Source organism: Pholcus phalangioides, unplaced genomic scaffold (genome assembly GCF_987345545.1).
Source record: "Pholcus phalangioides strain wild (caught in Gottingen) unplaced genomic scaffold, Ppha-v1.0 ptg000011l_1, whole genome shotgun sequence".
Taxonomy (NCBI): Eukaryota; Metazoa; Arthropoda; class Arachnida; order Araneae; family Pholcidae; genus Pholcus; species Pholcus phalangioides.
Genome location: NW_028301604.1, coordinates 52,547,100 through 52,563,685, shown reverse-complemented (window position 1 = coordinate 52,563,685; position 16,586 = coordinate 52,547,100). Strand labels below are relative to the sequence as shown.

Here is a 16,586-nt window from a genome sequence, read left to right as displayed (position 1 = left end):
TTCCAACTAATTATGTGGAAAATAAAAACAGTTGTGCTGTTTTTATATATGTTTTTCAACCAAATAGGACATATAGTCATATCATATTTGCTTCTGGGTCTATTTCTGATTAGTTATCAATTGGTTACTGTTATCAAAAACCAGAGTCGTGATGTGATTACATTAACTGACCGACGGTACAAGATGGTTACACAAAACTACTTTAAAAATATTTGGCCTCCAGGATAGAAAAAGCTTTATAAAGGTTCTGGCTATTTCCCCCCTCCCCCTCCCGTACACACAGTAGGACATGAGGCTTCTTTGTAAAACTTGATTGCTTTGTACTACCTGATCTTGGTGGAGTTGTGCAATGCTCTCGGAACGACTTTTATGCTCATTGCATTATTATGCAATAAACGTATGCCAGCCCCCAATCTTTTGTCACTTTTACTTCACATATTTTTTCTCTGGATTTGCTCGTAAATATTGTATCACTGCTGAGTAAGGAAAGCTATATGCACAAATTTTAACTTCTACTTCTAGGATGTTTATTTTATTTACGAAATAAATTTAGTAATTACATTATAAATGCCATTTACAATGCGAGTGAATTAGAACTGCTGCAGGGGGTTGTACACATGCATATGCGCCTATAGCCGAGCCCAAATGGAACATGAAACATCCTACCAATCCTGTCCTATCTCAAATTGTTTTGGAATTATGGCGGATAATCGATTGTGGGAAAAAAATGTGTTAATTCTGAAAAACCAGAATTTGAAAAGATTCTGAAAGACCTACGTGAAAACTAAGTATGCATTTAGAAAAGCAAGAAAAATTCTATAAAGAGTGATTTTATTAATCAAAAAGAATCACTTTGTTCGAAACTATAGAAAATATTCACAACAAGATGAGGACAAATAACAATTCAAAGGTTTTAACAACTGGCTGTTGCGAAGATGAATTTTTGGAAATAGAAAAAATTCATCTTTGCAACAACCAGTTGTTACAACCTTCGTATGGATAGTGGAGAGTGACGTCATCCTTTCAAATAGCAATTTATAATACACTGACATGTTTCAGCACTCATGGGCGCCGTTATCAAGGTGGAAAACACGTTTTGTGTGTCCCAACAAAAATCGTGGTCAGAATAAAAGAGCGTCTATGGTGGTCAGAGTTGTTTCCTTCACTTCAGTATTTTTGTTATCAGTTTTGATGTCATAGCTGTTGCTTTTTGTTGTTAGTGATGTCATATGTCCAGCTTGGCCCCTTCGAATATTCTTTAAATGTTTTTTCAAAATGAAAATGTGGTAGGGCAATGGAATGGAAGGTGTTGATTTTGTCATTTAAAAGCCTTTATGTAAGTACCCTCAAAGAAGTCTAAAAGAAGTGGTGATCACTATTTTTGGATCACCTTAACCTCTGAAAAATTGAATTTGTGGTCTTCACTCCAGCAGTGTATAGCTATTTTTGTGTGATTTTAGTTTCATAGAAATATCTGGATTTACTGACGAGCTACAAGCTCGACAGGGTTCTGAACTAGGGACCATAGGACATTCTAGGGGGCGCCATGAATGAAAATCTCGCAAAAAGGGGAGCCACGGCTGTTGATAAGAGGTCCACGAAGAAATTTGTAAATAGAGTGAGCAAAACAATTTAATTTCAAACAAAATGCATGGAATATTTTTCACAGTTTTTCCTATTTAAGTAACATTAACATGAGGGAGGAGAAAAAAGAAAAGTGTTGCATGTAATCTGAGTGGTTTTGTGATATGTGCTTTGGGGCATGACACACACCCAAACTATAGAAGAGACTTCAGCAAAATTGGAGTAACTGTAAAAACAGGAAACTGTGTGCTGGAAGACTTTTCATACAAAGAGGCTGCCATCAAAAAGGCAGACAAAGATTTGTTTGTTGACCATTCATTGACATTCTTTTGAGAGATGAAATCTCTCAAATTTTGAAATCTCTGAAAAACATTTTTGATGAATCCCTTAAATTAGAGTTTTTTAACCAATATTGTATATATTTCCTATATTGGCAGGCCTGCAGCATCTCAAATAATTTCAATGCACTTTTCCTACCCTGTAGGAACAATGCTGTGGACATTAGAAAAAATTCTAAAAGGGTGTATGGCCACATTTCAAACAAATTGAATCCATTTATTTGAGACTCGCTGCTTTTGCTGATTTCTCAGAGAAGTACAATAAATTCTCTCATAAGTGTTTACTGTGAAATGTCCATAACTGACTCAATGTGTCTCTTCATATCTGTCAAAATAAAGGTTATGGTTTTTGTGTTAATAATATGCTTGAAAAATAATTTTAAGTATGTATTTTTACAATCTGCAGAAGTCATTGATTTGATAGTTAGAAATGATGTCCATAGATTCCAATGATTTAAAGTCAAAGTGAAATTGTGCATCACATAAATTAAATATGTTAGGTGTAGATCGTGACAGTCTCATAAGGGTGAAAATCATGTAACTGAGAGACATGAATACAGTCTTACTGAGGCACAGATCCCCTTGCACACAGTTGGAATTTGGATGCATTTATGCACAATCAAGCCCCTTTTGGCTATGCTTTCCCCCCCCCCCCCCCACCTTTTATTTCTTTCATTTCCTTCTTGAAGTTATAAAAGAGACTGTTTTCATATCAAATTATTGAAGTTCAACTACTTTAAAGCAAAAGTCATTGATTTGATTAAAAAGTCAACAATTTTTTATGTGTATATACTTAATATAATTCGGACTGTTTTGTGTTATGTGAAATATTGTGTTTGTGTTGTGTTTAAGCCAACTCACACTTTTCTTCGTCTGCCTGTGAGAGAGAGGCCAACTTATAAACCAAAATACCACTTGGAGGTAGTTTGTCATCCAACGAGGCATCAAATTTTCATGATGAATGTAAATCTCACCATATCAATTTGAAGTCAACAAACTGATAATTTTTTTATTTGAAATCTGATTATTTGTAATTTCTCTGAGTTTGAAATTCTGATAATGACCATTATATGTTCACAAATTATTTACACTTTTTTTTTCAAATGAACAGGTTTGTTACTGCATACGTGATTTCTCTGCAATGAATGCTTCAAATAAATATTCTAAAATTTTTTACACTTATCTTTTTTTTTAATTCAGAGTTGTGCTACAATATGTATTATAATTGAAAATGATGTGAAAGGTTGAATTTTTAACTTTCAATTGTGCAGCTACTTCCTTATTATTACTTTTATCTGCACAAAGAGAATAAAAGTAATAAAACTTTTTGCTAACACTTTTTGCGATTTTTATCATTATAAGAATGCATATGTTGAAAGGTACCATTTTCTTGAAGAAACGGTTTTGCCGACAAGCAATGGGGAAATTTAATTTCACACTATAGAAGAGGCTTCAGCAAAATTGGAGTAGCTGTAAAAACAGGAAATTGTGTGCTGGAAGACTTTTCATACAAAGTGGTTGCTATCAAAAAGGCAGAAAGATTTGTTTGTTGACCATTCATTGACATTCTTTTGAGAAATGGTTTATCCCTTAAATTAGAGTTTTTTAACCAATGTTGTATATGCTTTCTATTGCACCCTGTGTATATACGATATATGATTTATACAAACATAGATTAGAATAGTATAAAAATACCCATTTATGGTTTGCCAACTTACTTTCCTATTATTATTGAAGAATCCCTCCACACATTTTCTTCTCAAATCCTATTTTACTCCTGAATGCAAAGATTAACGATAGTACTTTCTTTGCTTGTCAAAAAGTAGGAGAGAGATACGTGCAGTTTTGACCCTTCTGCTAGTGATAGTAGAAACATCATATACAGTTCATAAGTAAAAATCAAATGTTTGGGAGTTGTTTAAAAGTATCAAAGCCAAAATGAGCTGAATATATAAATTTGTGTTATATAAATGTTTTTTCTTGAGAAAATATAAAAAAACTGATGTTGCTTTTTTTTAGAGTAGCACTGTCAAATAAAGGGTTAAAATGCCAATGTTGCTAAATAATGAGTGCTAAATCACCAAAAATCAAATCAGTTTTCCCAAATTTTTCTGCCACTTTGTAAAACCATTTCTTTAAATAGCAAAATTTCTACTACAAACAAGAATGCAGCGGAAATCATGGCTGTAAAATCAATTGTAAATATTCATCTGTCAATCAGTTTCTCACTTCTGATTTGGAACGTAAATAGCAGCACCTCCTGAGCCCATAACACTGTTGTACCAAAGGACATTAAGAGGTTTTATAGTTTTAAAACCAGCTCACCCTGTGCCAAAATATTTTTGACAACTTCAAGTGTATAAAAATGCATCTATGATTTTTTTTTTGTTGTAAGAATGGTGGTTGCAAATGTCCAAAAATTTTATTGCTAAATACTACTGGGGTGCAAGTGGTGCAGTAGTAAGATGCTTGTCTACCACCAGCACCATAAAATTTAAAGAAAAAAAATTAATCATTAATATTCAGTTATTATCAGCTAACTTTGGAACATAAATAGCAGAGCCTCCCAAACACATAACACTGATGTACCAAAGCACATTTAGAGGTTTTATAGTTTCAAAACCGACTCACTCCTTAGAAACTCCCCACAGCTGTGCCTGTGTGCAGAGCCATCTGCAGGCCAAGAGTGTGTGGTAACTCCTACTTTCCACTCTGTGGGAAGAGTTAAAACGTGCCGCTGCTGGTGTTCCTTGCAAGGGACTTCAGCCACATTCCCGTGCTATCCCATGTGGTAAAGAAGAGGAAAAAACACCTCAATAAAAGAGTATCAGGATACTGCAAATAAAGAAATAAAAATGACAAAAAGTTCTGTAAAATGGCTCACTCCTTATCAAAATCTTTTTGACAACTTCATGTGTCTAGGAATGCATTGATAATTTTTTCAAAAATTGTGGCCACAAATGTCCAAATTATATTGCTAAACACTTCTGGAGCGCAAGTGGTGCAGTGGTAAGATGCTACCACCAATGAAGGTGACCATCAAGTCTCTGGGTTTCATCCCAGGGAACAGCAACAAAAAGTTTTACGTATCGACTTGAGGCAACCACTGATAGATAGCACCTCAATATGCCCTTGCTGTGTCCCCCCCCCCCATCCAAGACAAAAACGGGAGTATAACATGACTTTATCAAGAAAGATTTCTGACTCAACTCAATTGGTAGTGCATTGTTGTATGGTGATATGACCAGAGTTGGTGAGCAGTGAAAAAAAAGCAAAACAAAAAAAGCTAAATAATTCTACTTTAACTGTAACACATTTGCTACCATTGATACATAGGAATTGTTTGTCGTTTCCATGCACCACTTTGGGTGTCACTACTATAACGAAAGAGTTCAACAAAGCTCATTTGGTCGGAAAAGCAAAGGTCAAGGAAAACTCACAGAATTTTCCTTCGGACATGTGATAGACATTCTGTTTGTACATTTACTACTTCTGAGCAAGGCTGAGCATTTTTATGCTAGTATATAGTAATCTCAATAAATATTTAGTGAACTGGGAGGTTTTTATTGATATGTGGTGCATATCTCCAGACCTGGACCCAGTTAAACATGTGTTGAATACATTTATGAGGCAGGCGTGGATCCAGGGTGATGTGTTGGGGGGGAATTTTTTACAGTGAAGGTGTCGATCGGTGAGGCCCAGCTTAGTGTTCACATTCGCCAAACGTACCTAAAATATAAAAATTAATATTTTACAAAAATTAAGAATTATAAATTATTTAAAACTTTGATTTAAAATTAAAATTAATTAAATGTTAAAATAATTGGGATTAAATTTAATTTTTAATTAAAATTAAAATTAATTAAAAGTTGAAGGTAGTTAAAAAATTAAAACTAAATCAAAATTTGTATTTACAAAAACTATATTTTTTCAATAAGCAACACACTTATTTAAAAAATTGCTTTGCAACAACTTATGTTGCAACTAATGAATTAGCAGTTTTTGACAATGAATTTGAACACATTTGTGCCAGCTACTCTCGCAAAAAATACTGTACGCAAAAAAAAGTTTCAGGGGCAAACTGAATAATATGTGTTATATGTAAACATGATAAACATTGTAAGGAATTCTGATGCACATTACCAGCTAAAAATATTTTCTATAAAGATAATCATTTGCAGTTGTACAAATAAATGAAAATTTTGCAGATAAAAAGAACAGAATATGAAAAGCATATGAAGAATTATTTTAAAATGTTCCTGGAATCCTACTTCCTTCTACTTTGCTAGATAAAAACTAAGGCTCACAGTTAACTGGACAAAACAATGTGCACAAATAAAAATTCATCCGTATATATTCGTTAAATGTTTTTTCCCCCAGCTTTTCAAGTCGAAGTAGGTAGATACTTTCCATATAAATTTAATTTTTTGATCACTGTGAAGTTATTAAACATTTCTCTTTGTGATGTTTCGATAACAATTAGGCAAAATAATATGAATAAAATAAGGATCTCGGTCAACCATAGGAAATAAATTTTGAGCTAACTCAAAACCAGAAACCTTGTTTAATAGAGACGATCCATGAATATTTGAAGGAAAAAATTTATTCCAAGCCCTTACCATTTCCTCCACATCCTAGAACAGAACCCCTAGGCCTCTGCCTGGGGAGAATGCATTAAAACGGCACTGGCTATAGCGCATGTAAGTAACCAAACAGTGACCAAAATCATTGTCAATTATGTGAGTGACTGAAACAGTGCAAGCTTGTAAATGGCTAAAAGAGTGACTTTAACATATGTGTATTTGCAGGGGGGAGGGGGGGGGCAAGCAGGCTATAGTGCAGGAAGAATTCGTGGAAAGAGTAGTCAAGAAAATTAGACTAGAGTGGAAGAAGGGCAACCGAATTCATGTAGCCTGCAATCGACAAAAACGTATATGCGCTTCTGACTGAACATCAAAACTACTCTCAATATCAAACCTAAATTTCTTGTTCATTTTCAAATAAACAACTCATAAAGGATGAAAACTGTAATTTGGAGCCACTTTAGTATGAGTTTCAGAGAATTACTAATCAGGAAAAAATAAAATCTTGGAAACACAATTACATGAAATTCTAAATGGTAAATCTTGCTTATTCTAGTAGGAAGTCAACAATGTACTGTTTAATTAATAGTACATTCCCAATTTGTTTTAATGTTACTCAACATTGAAATAAATTTGCGAATGACAACAATGAAATAAGACTCAAGTTTTTTCTACTAATATCATTTATTAACAATATAAATCTGTTAAAATATTTTTAGGATTAAGCAATGTAACAAACAAATTTTTCTTTAAGACGTTAACATTAGAAAATATTACAGAATGTTATTGAAACGTTCTCACTAATTCGGTCCGTCAGGGCATACTTTTCAGTATACTTGAAGAGTTTCTCACAACTTCAGTAATAGAAGAATATCATCTCCAGATGGCACAAGTTCAGCAAAACACTACACCAGCGAGTCCAGGATGGACGTAGACACATCCTGAATTCTGAAGTCCATCTGCAATATTCCATCCCTGATGAGAGGGTGTCCCCTTTTGATTTCACATGCATACCACTGGACAGGTAGAGAGATGACCAATGAGAGGAGAAGCAGAGCTACTCCAGCAGCATCACAACAGGAAACCGGTCCATCAACTCATGACAACAAAGGAAGAGCACCCTTTGCATGGAGCGAAGTGAGACAAGACATCTCGGCAACGAACCTCTATGTAATAGAACTCAGAACGTGTTGATACCTAGCACACTGCTGGTTGTATGGATGGAGAAACCCTTCATCATCAGCTATCACAAGAACAAATCAAAACTGAGAATTGACAGTGCTGAAATTAACATAAACCTTTTAACAAATAACATCTTATTTGCATATTTATATGGAATAAAACCCTATTACGTAACTTTGACATATAAAAATTGACAACACACAGAATGTAAACATTGGAGACCTGGCCAGGGTCTACAACACCAGGACTATTGCACTTTGTAATTCTCATGATGTTTATTAACCGCCAGGTGGTCCATGGCCCACTGACGGCATGAAGGTAAAATATTGCATTTTCTTGTATAATTATATTTGTAAAAACATTTATAACAAATTAATATTTGCACAATTATATTTTCACATTTTAACCGAGACAACGACTCTGCAGGATCTCCACCAGCGATCCGCTGAACCCTATGATCGAGAGAGGAAGGTAACAAGATGAAGCTCCAGGATCCCCCACACGGGTATTAACAGAATTTATGCAGGACATCAGCAGCCCGACCTCCGGTCCTGTTTTCGCCCGACAGCCGGAAGACCCCACCCGACTGCCAGACTTAGCAAAGTTAATTGGCATATACCTCAACGCCAGTGGGTACCTCGGGTGGTTTCCGGTAGCCAAGTGATCCCTGGGGTCTACACTAGAATTTAAATGAAAATATGAAGGATCCTAGGTTGTCATGTTACAACAAAATATGAAAATGTTTTTAAAATATTAAATTATAACACTGAAAACTTGTAGAAACAAGTATAGGCTGTTTTCAACAACAACAAATAATTGGCACATATTTCAATTAAATATGTGGGTACTAATTTGTGTGCATAATTAAGAAAAATTTAAGATTAAAAAAACTTCCTAATTAAATTCTAATTGCACAATTTAAAATAATAAATTTCTCTTTCAATTTTGCGCAGACTATGGTGGGAGCTTTGTTGAGATTTTTCATACTTTTAGTCCCAACTTTAGTGAATTTTTAGTGTAAAAAAAAATCAAAAATGATGAGAATCGTCCCGAGGCCTGTTAGCCTCACCCTGCAGGAAGCCCTGTTAATGTCAGTCTGCAAACGAATGCAGCTTCATCCCCTGGGAAAAGCCCAGATGCATTACAAAAATAATAGAATTAATTTTCTTAATCCACCTATTTTAAGACTTTCACTTACTGAAGAAGTTTTTTTCAAAGATTCTGCCATTTTTTGGTCCATCTGAAACTTGCATGTTTCAGGACTGAAGTAAAGGAAAAAAGAAAAGGAAACAAGGCTAGCAAATGATGATTCATCTTATTCCATGGTTTGTACTTTATTGTGTGTTACCAAGAAAACTGAAGGGTCTACATTTTTGCCCCTCTCCCTCACAAAAAGAATACACATATGCCCTTAGGTGGTAGGGGTATATATGAGCAAAAAGGCAGCGTGACGGCCGAATTGCATGGAATCCTTATACAACCTTTGGAGGAATACAATACATTACAATATTCCGAAATTATTTATTCTTTTGACCTTACCAGCAGAAGAAAGATCAAGGTCGAATTTCTTCGAGTGCACAAATTTTAGCCAAAGGGTATTTTAGAAAAAAAAAATTAAGGCTTAATAAAAGAAAAAAGTGAGGTAACTGGAGTTATGTTTGCTTGAAGGCTCTTGGGAGGGGTGACACCCCATCACCTATTGTTTGAAGGCTCTTGGGATCCGCCACTGGTATGAGGTCAATTGCATAGCCTCAACCACCTTCATAATCATCCAGGATCTAAAAACTACTTTGGTGCAGGATTTAATAGGATTCCCCATGGGGATTTTACTTCTTTGTCATTAACAATAAGATTACTGTCCAGCTGTTCGCAACAACCAGCCTCATTTTAGGTGTCATCATGCAACATCTGTTTTTGGATAGGGGCCACATTCAAGTATTACGTAAGCAGATTTTCAGCCATTTTTGACTCCCCCCACCCTTGTCAGCAAAAGTCAGCAAGACACTGACCCCCTCCCCCCCTCAGCAAAATTTTGTCAGCAGCTTAGAATATTTCATATCTTCAAAAAGGAGTGGTTGATGATGACATAAGCAACCTTCAAACCCCCCTCCCCCCCCCCTTGTCATCAAAAGTCAGCAAATCCGAAACCCCCTCTCCCCCCCTCGATGCTGACGTAATACTTGAATGACCCCATATCCCTGATCTCATGAGCATTATTTATTATCATGAGTGGTTACTTTTTTATGTATAAATTGATGTCTTGTAGGCTTACTCTATATTCATAATCTAATTTTATTAAAGCCCAGTATGTTTTGAGAAATTCCAAAAAAATATGTTAGTTCTCTTCATTTTTAACACTGGTGTACTTGAGTTTTTATTCATAAAAATGTTTTTCCATGTTGTTAATTACTAGTGCTATTGCTTATTAAAAGCAGCTGTTTTAGTAAAATTTCAAATATCTTTTGCAGAAAGTATCTCAGATGCAGCCAAAGTTTTTTGCTCTACATTGCCAAGAAGTTGGAGGGAAAAATTATACTGAGTCTATGAAACATGTTGAAGAATTTGTTCGGTAAGCTCAATAAGCAGTAAAACCATGATTTGATAATTATCATGTGGACAACAGAAATTAATGCTAAATGAAAAACATTGCTAAGTCAAGGATGCTTAAAAGGGCAAATTTACCCTAATTATGTATATTTTCAGCATCACATGCATTTCTATTTTTAAAGGTAATTGAAATTTGATTAGTATAAAACATTTGTTTTTTTACAGCTATAGAGAATAGATTTCTTTTACTGTTTTAAAATCCAACATGTACCAATGAAACACATTAAATTTCAAAGATCGTGAACAACTGAATATAATACAAATTTCTGTGATCCAACCAATTTCCCTATCTCTATTTTTCAAGGTAATAAGAGAAAATGTATTTTTTTAGGTTACTTTATCTGGATTGTGTTATCATTTAATTTTGCTAAGAGTAGTCATTTTCCCATTTTTATAAATATATATACAGGGTGATTATAAAAAAACTATCTCAACATATGGGCCCCTAACTATCATACCATTCACAGAAACTGAATGAAATTTTGGCATAAGGTATTTTGAGGTATGCACGTCATTGAAGTCAGGGTTCGCACATCCTTACAAACTCCTTAAAAACTCCTAACTTTTCATTTCCCTCTGGAAGGGCCCTTATAACTCCTTACTTTTTGCAGCCACGTCTGAAAAAGTCTTTTTTTTTTTTCTCTGAAGGGATGATCTTTTTTAGAATAGGCGTTCCCCACGGTGATGAATAGCATTGCCTAAAAAAATAAGAGGAAGCTTCCCCCCAATATACAAATACAACAAATACAAATACAAATACAACGCCACAACAGGCAAAATGCCCAACGAGGCGGCTGATAAAAAGATGCCCACAAAAATATGGCTGTCATATGTTTCAAAAATACAGCAACCCAATTAAAAATGCAATTAACACAAATTACAAACAATATATACACATGATAAAATATTATACGATGCCCATAAAGATTACTTATGGTTGTCTTATTCTAAGAATGGATAGCTTCTCGATTTACCCCAACATGTTTATCGTATTTCTTTTTAAACGTGTCAATTGTGTTACAATTTACTACCTCCGGGGGTAAGCTATTCCATTTATTAACAACCCTATTGGAGAAAAATTCCCTGCGACACCATAACCTTGCATTGTCCCTCACCAATCGATACTGGTGTCCCCTTGTAAAAGCAGTCGATTGGCGGTGTACTAAAAGTTCATGGTCCATCCTATCCATCCCATTGAAAATTTTGAACACTTCGATCATATCTCCTCGACACCTGCGTTCATCCAATGTAAACATATTCAAAAAATGAAGTCTTTCTTCATAACTCAAGCCCTGTGTGCCAATAAGGACACGCGTAGCTCTTCTCTGCACCCCTTCAACCAAGTCTATGTCCCTCTGTAGGTATGGTCTCCAAAACCTTACAGCATACTCCAGTCCAGGACGAACTAAGCCTCGAAAAAGAGGAAGAATGACTTTAGGAGAACGCGAAGAGACCTTTTTGAAAATGAGACCAAGCATTCTATTCGATTTTTTGACAACCGCTGAACAATGTTCAGAAAACTTAAGTCGCTCGTCAATGAGAATTCCCAAATCGGTGACTCTAGTTGCATCCGGGATAGTGACACCATTCAACTCGTAAGAGAACCGTGGGTTGTTCGAACCAAAATGAGCGACCATGCACTTATCTACGCTAAACGTCATGCTCCATTCATTTGCCCATGCTGCAATCTTGTTTAAGTTGGTCTGGAGCAACTCCCTATCGCTTTCATTCCCGATTACCCCCATTAGCTTCACATCATCTGCGAATTTGCTAGTAATTCCATCGATACCCTGATCGAGTTTATCGATAAAAAGTGAAAAAAGTATGGGGCCAAGGACACTTCCCTGAGGAACTCCACTTGTGACGTCTGTCCAACCAGAGAATTCCCCGTTCACCATAACTCGTTGCGACCTATCTCTTAACCACGATTCTATCCAATTCAGCAAGTTGCCCCCTATTCCAATCTCGTGTAAACGCTTCAAGAGTTTGCCATGTTGGACCCGATCGAATGCCTTCTGGAAATCAAGGTAAACAACGTCGACATTTTTGCTCTTACCCAAAGCCTTAGTCACGTAATCATAGAAGCAAAGGAGGTTAGTTACACATGACTTCCCCTTCCTGAACCCATGCTGATTATCCGACAATACATTATTCTCGTCTATCCACTTCACAAACTGCCTTTTGATGATAATTTCCAAAATTTTCGAGAGGGAGCTCGTCAAACTCACTGGACGATAATTAGACACCACTTCTCTACTACCCTTCTTAAATATCGGAACAACGTTAGCCAGTTTCCAATCTCTCGGGACGATACCCTCAGCAACACTACTCCTGTATATCTGTGCGACTGGCCCCAACAATTCATTAGCACCTTCCCTGAGAACCCTGGGATAGATATCATCTGGTCCTGGTGCTTTGCTTGCACATACATTTCTTAGAAGATTTAGGACCTCCACGTCTTCCACTTGAATATCGTTGAGCGTTTTATTACCCCATGCAACACCCGTATATCGAATATCATTATCTCCATTAAAAACCGACGCGAAAAAGTCATTGAAAGCACTACACATGCCTACATTGCTCTCTACTTTTGAGCCTCCTATCGAGAGGGGGCCAACTGTCCCCTTACATCCATTATTGACGTATCGAAAAAATGATTTTGGGTCAGAGCCAATGTTATCTGCCAACCTAGATTCAACTTGCTTTTTACTATCCCTTATCGCTTTCTTCAACAGTCTTCTTTTATCAGTAAACAATGATAGGTCACCTCGTCCACTTTTATACTCTCTGAATGCTCTTTTCTTTTCAAGATAAAGGTTCCGCACGCTATCCGTGAACCATAGAGGGTGTGATGTACAAACACGCTTTTTTCGAACAAAGGGTATGACGTCGTGCAAAACAGAGGACAGCTTCGTACTAAATTCTTCCCATTGACTTACCACCCCTACTGATTCCAACCGGTCTTTGAAAACTTCCGCTAACCTTCTTCGCAAAACATCAAAGTTAGTTCTCCGAAAACAAGGAACCAATCTTTTGTTATCAACCTTACCCGAGGAAAAGTTACAGTGAAATCTGACGATACGATGATCACTGGAAGAAAACTCTTCCCCCACCGAAACATGTTCAACTAGATCCTCAGAACTAGTAAGAACTAAATCCAAAATAGCAGTACCCCTAGTGGCTTCTGATACATGCTGATACAAAAAATTTTCGAGCACCAACTTAAGAAAGTCTCTTTCATACTGATTTCCAGATGAAAGGTTCTCCCAATCAATACCCGGGTAATTGAAATCCCCTAGTATGAGAACCCTCTTTCGCTTACACATGTAGGAAATTTCATCGTGCATTTTGGCGATGTAGTTTTGATCCCTATTCGGTGGATTGTAACAAACCCCAACAATAAGCTTATGACGTCTTTTGTTCTCAAGTTCAACCCATATGGTTTCAATATCACTTCTCTGTACGTTACACTCTCTAGCCTTCAAACATGATTTCACGTATATCAACACTCCACCCCCTTTCCTATCAGATCTATTTCTCAAAAAAGTATCGTATCCGGAGATGTGTAAGAAAGATTCATCCCCATCGTTTGCCCAAGATTCTGTAATGGCTATAAGATCCAAGTCCTCCACAACTATCATAGTTTCTAAAAAATCTTTCTTGTTACCCAAGCTCCTGGCATTTATTAACACACATTTTAATTTGCCCGGTGGTTTGTTGTCAATCGAGAAGCCATCCAAGTCAGAGGTGGGTAATTCCCCGTCAGTACTGTTGTGATTATCATTAACTAACCCGCATTCCCGACTACGTGGTCTGGGAGTAAAAAACCTGACCTAAGACTATCGTAAACCTCCCAGACCCCTCTCTTATTTAGATGGATCCCATCCGAACGAAGCCACCTATCGGTAAATGCGGGAAGCTCCAAGAACGTGACCCCAAGTGAGGAGCAAATGTCCTTCAGGCCTATATTGAATTGGTGGATCCTACTCCTATATCCCCTACTACCCCTTGGCAGCACTGGAATCACTGCCACATCTGAACCCCCCTCCCTAGCGGATAATAGTAAATCCCGGTACTCTGACAGAGACTCACTAATATTCGCTCCTACCTGATTTGTTCCCACCCACAGAATCACCCGCAAGGGCAACTTTCGGCGATGAAAAACGTCTCGAACGTTGCCAATCTTCCCCCCAGGAAGACAACAGCGCTCGAAACCCCGAAAATCCCTACACACTCGGTTCCCAAGTTCCCTAACCATAGAATCGCCGATGATTAAACCCCTATCACTATCCCCCTCTACCTCATCCACGACCACCCATTCGCCCTCTAAAATGTCGTTGTTCGTGGAGATTGCTTCTTCATCAACAGGTGGCTCGACGACCAGAGGGTCCGTTATAACCGGACCCTCTAGCACCCTAACTTTTTCCCGTAAAGCTTCGACCTCGTGTTCCAGCCTTTTTCTATCCAAGCACCCCTTACAATTGAAACTATCAGCTACTATACCCCTAGACCAGGGAAACCTCCCGTCGCAAGCTCTACACAACACTAGTCGAGGTCGAGGCATACTAACACTATTGCTAAAGCTAGATAATAATAATAATACTTAACAATACGAAAATGAGAAACGTTAACTGGAAATTAAAATAATGTAAAATACATTACTATGCAAAATATACGTAAGAGATTATACGAAAAAATTACGTAAAGTAGAATGCTCAGCACTAAATCACGAAGAATAAAATAAATATGTATATAAAGAATACAACACCCTCTAAAAAAAGTATTAAGCTACGAAGTACAATTTATACTTATTAGAATTACAACTCTAACTAACTATCGACTCTAACTAACTAACAACTTAGCTAACTATCTCAAAACACTAACACTACAACAATAGGCCCAAATGGAAGGAAAACAACGTTATTGAGAGTACCCGGGAAAAAGTATACACTGTTTGCTAACACTAACGTCCAAAACCTACGAACTTATATCAAAGAAGCGAGCGAACCTGGCGAAAAAACAACGAAAATGAAATGCGAACGAGAAAAATAAATATAAGTCGATCGAAAATACACAACGAAAATTAAAAAAAAAATGAGAGCAATATAAAAAAAAAAAAAAAAAAAAAAAAAAAACCACTTATCTCACAATCCAACGTGCGCTAAAAAAAAAAGAAAATCACCGCAGAATATGACCCAAAAATAAACAACACGCTAAGTAAAACTCACGAGAACGAAGAAAAACACGAAGAAAGACACAAAATGGCGCACTGGCGTGTCGGTGAGCGGAGCGCGATAATAGCACGTCCGTTCCCAACGACGGCGAAGACGATATAAAGAGGAAGAAAAGATTTTTTAAAAAAACGCGCTCTCCCTTTATAATAGGAAATGTGAAAGCAGGGGATGGGATTGGAACATCCAATGGTTGCGCATACCTGCCAACCATTACGATTTTGTCGTATTTAGTAAATTAATACGATTATACGCTTTTGCTTCTAAAAATGTGATTTTTTACCGAATCGCTAGTTTTGAAGTGTTTTCCTGCCTATGTCGCAAACTGGTCAGCGTTGGAAATCGATGGTCTGTAGAACGACATCACTCCACTGAACCAGTAGCCGAAAATTCCCCCATGCCCAGTGGTGAAAAAGTTTTTACTTAAGTGGCGAAACGATGTCTCGAACCTCCTATATTACGCAGTATACTGAGTGCAGACCTCGCAGCTTTCCTATTTATCTTACTATTTTCCTACTTTCACCGCAATCATCTTCTTTTTTACCACAATTCTCTCCTATTGTTCCTATTTTATCCCTCCTTCCTATTTGCTTACAGCCAATATCTCACTACGAAAATTCAGAGAAACCGCAAAATGTCACTGCTTTCCGCAGTTTTTTTGACGTGTTTTATTCACATTACAACTCGCTACTGAAAAAGAAAGGAAAAAAAATTTCGAGTAAGGGACGACGACAAGCGTATCTTTTCGCCGCCGCGCCTTAAAATGCTAAAAACTGAAGTCCAGTGGGGAAAGCGAATCTGTTTCGCAGATTGGTTGCCGTAAATAAAAAGGCAAAAAAAAAAAAAAGAAGAGGTACAGGCTCTATCCACACACAAGATTCCATGAGAGAGAATGGGTTTATCTCTCCTGGGATCCCGTAACGAGCGTTCATCCCTGAAGCCAGGTTTTCCTAGGAGTAGGCTTTTTGCGCCGCGTGAACCTAACTGGATCATTTCGTGTCGGCAGAAATGAGTTACCTAATGGCGTTACGCATTTGCATTTTCCAAGCGTGGCGCATCGG

General features: G+C 36.9%; 1 protein-coding gene across 4 annotated transcripts in view; it reads left to right on the top strand.

The window, feature by feature from the left end:
- 5PtaseI (inositol polyphosphate-5-phosphatase A) overlaps positions 1-16,586 on the top strand; it is a 150,160-nt gene that overhangs the window by 12,509 nt on the left and 121,065 nt on the right. For 3 of the 4 annotated variants that reach the window (XR_016193602.1, XM_089239657.1, XM_089239658.1), the window contains exon 3: positions 10,156-10,256. Coding sequence is in view for 2 of the 4 variants with exons in the window: in XM_089239657.1 (XP_089095783.1) it covers positions 10,156-10,256 (101 nt within the window). In the remaining 2 variants the exon portion in view is untranslated. Of the gene's footprint in view, positions 1-2,088; positions 2,179-10,155; positions 10,257-16,586 lie in introns of those variants that run through there. The other variant, XR_016193603.1, reaches the window with a different exon arrangement.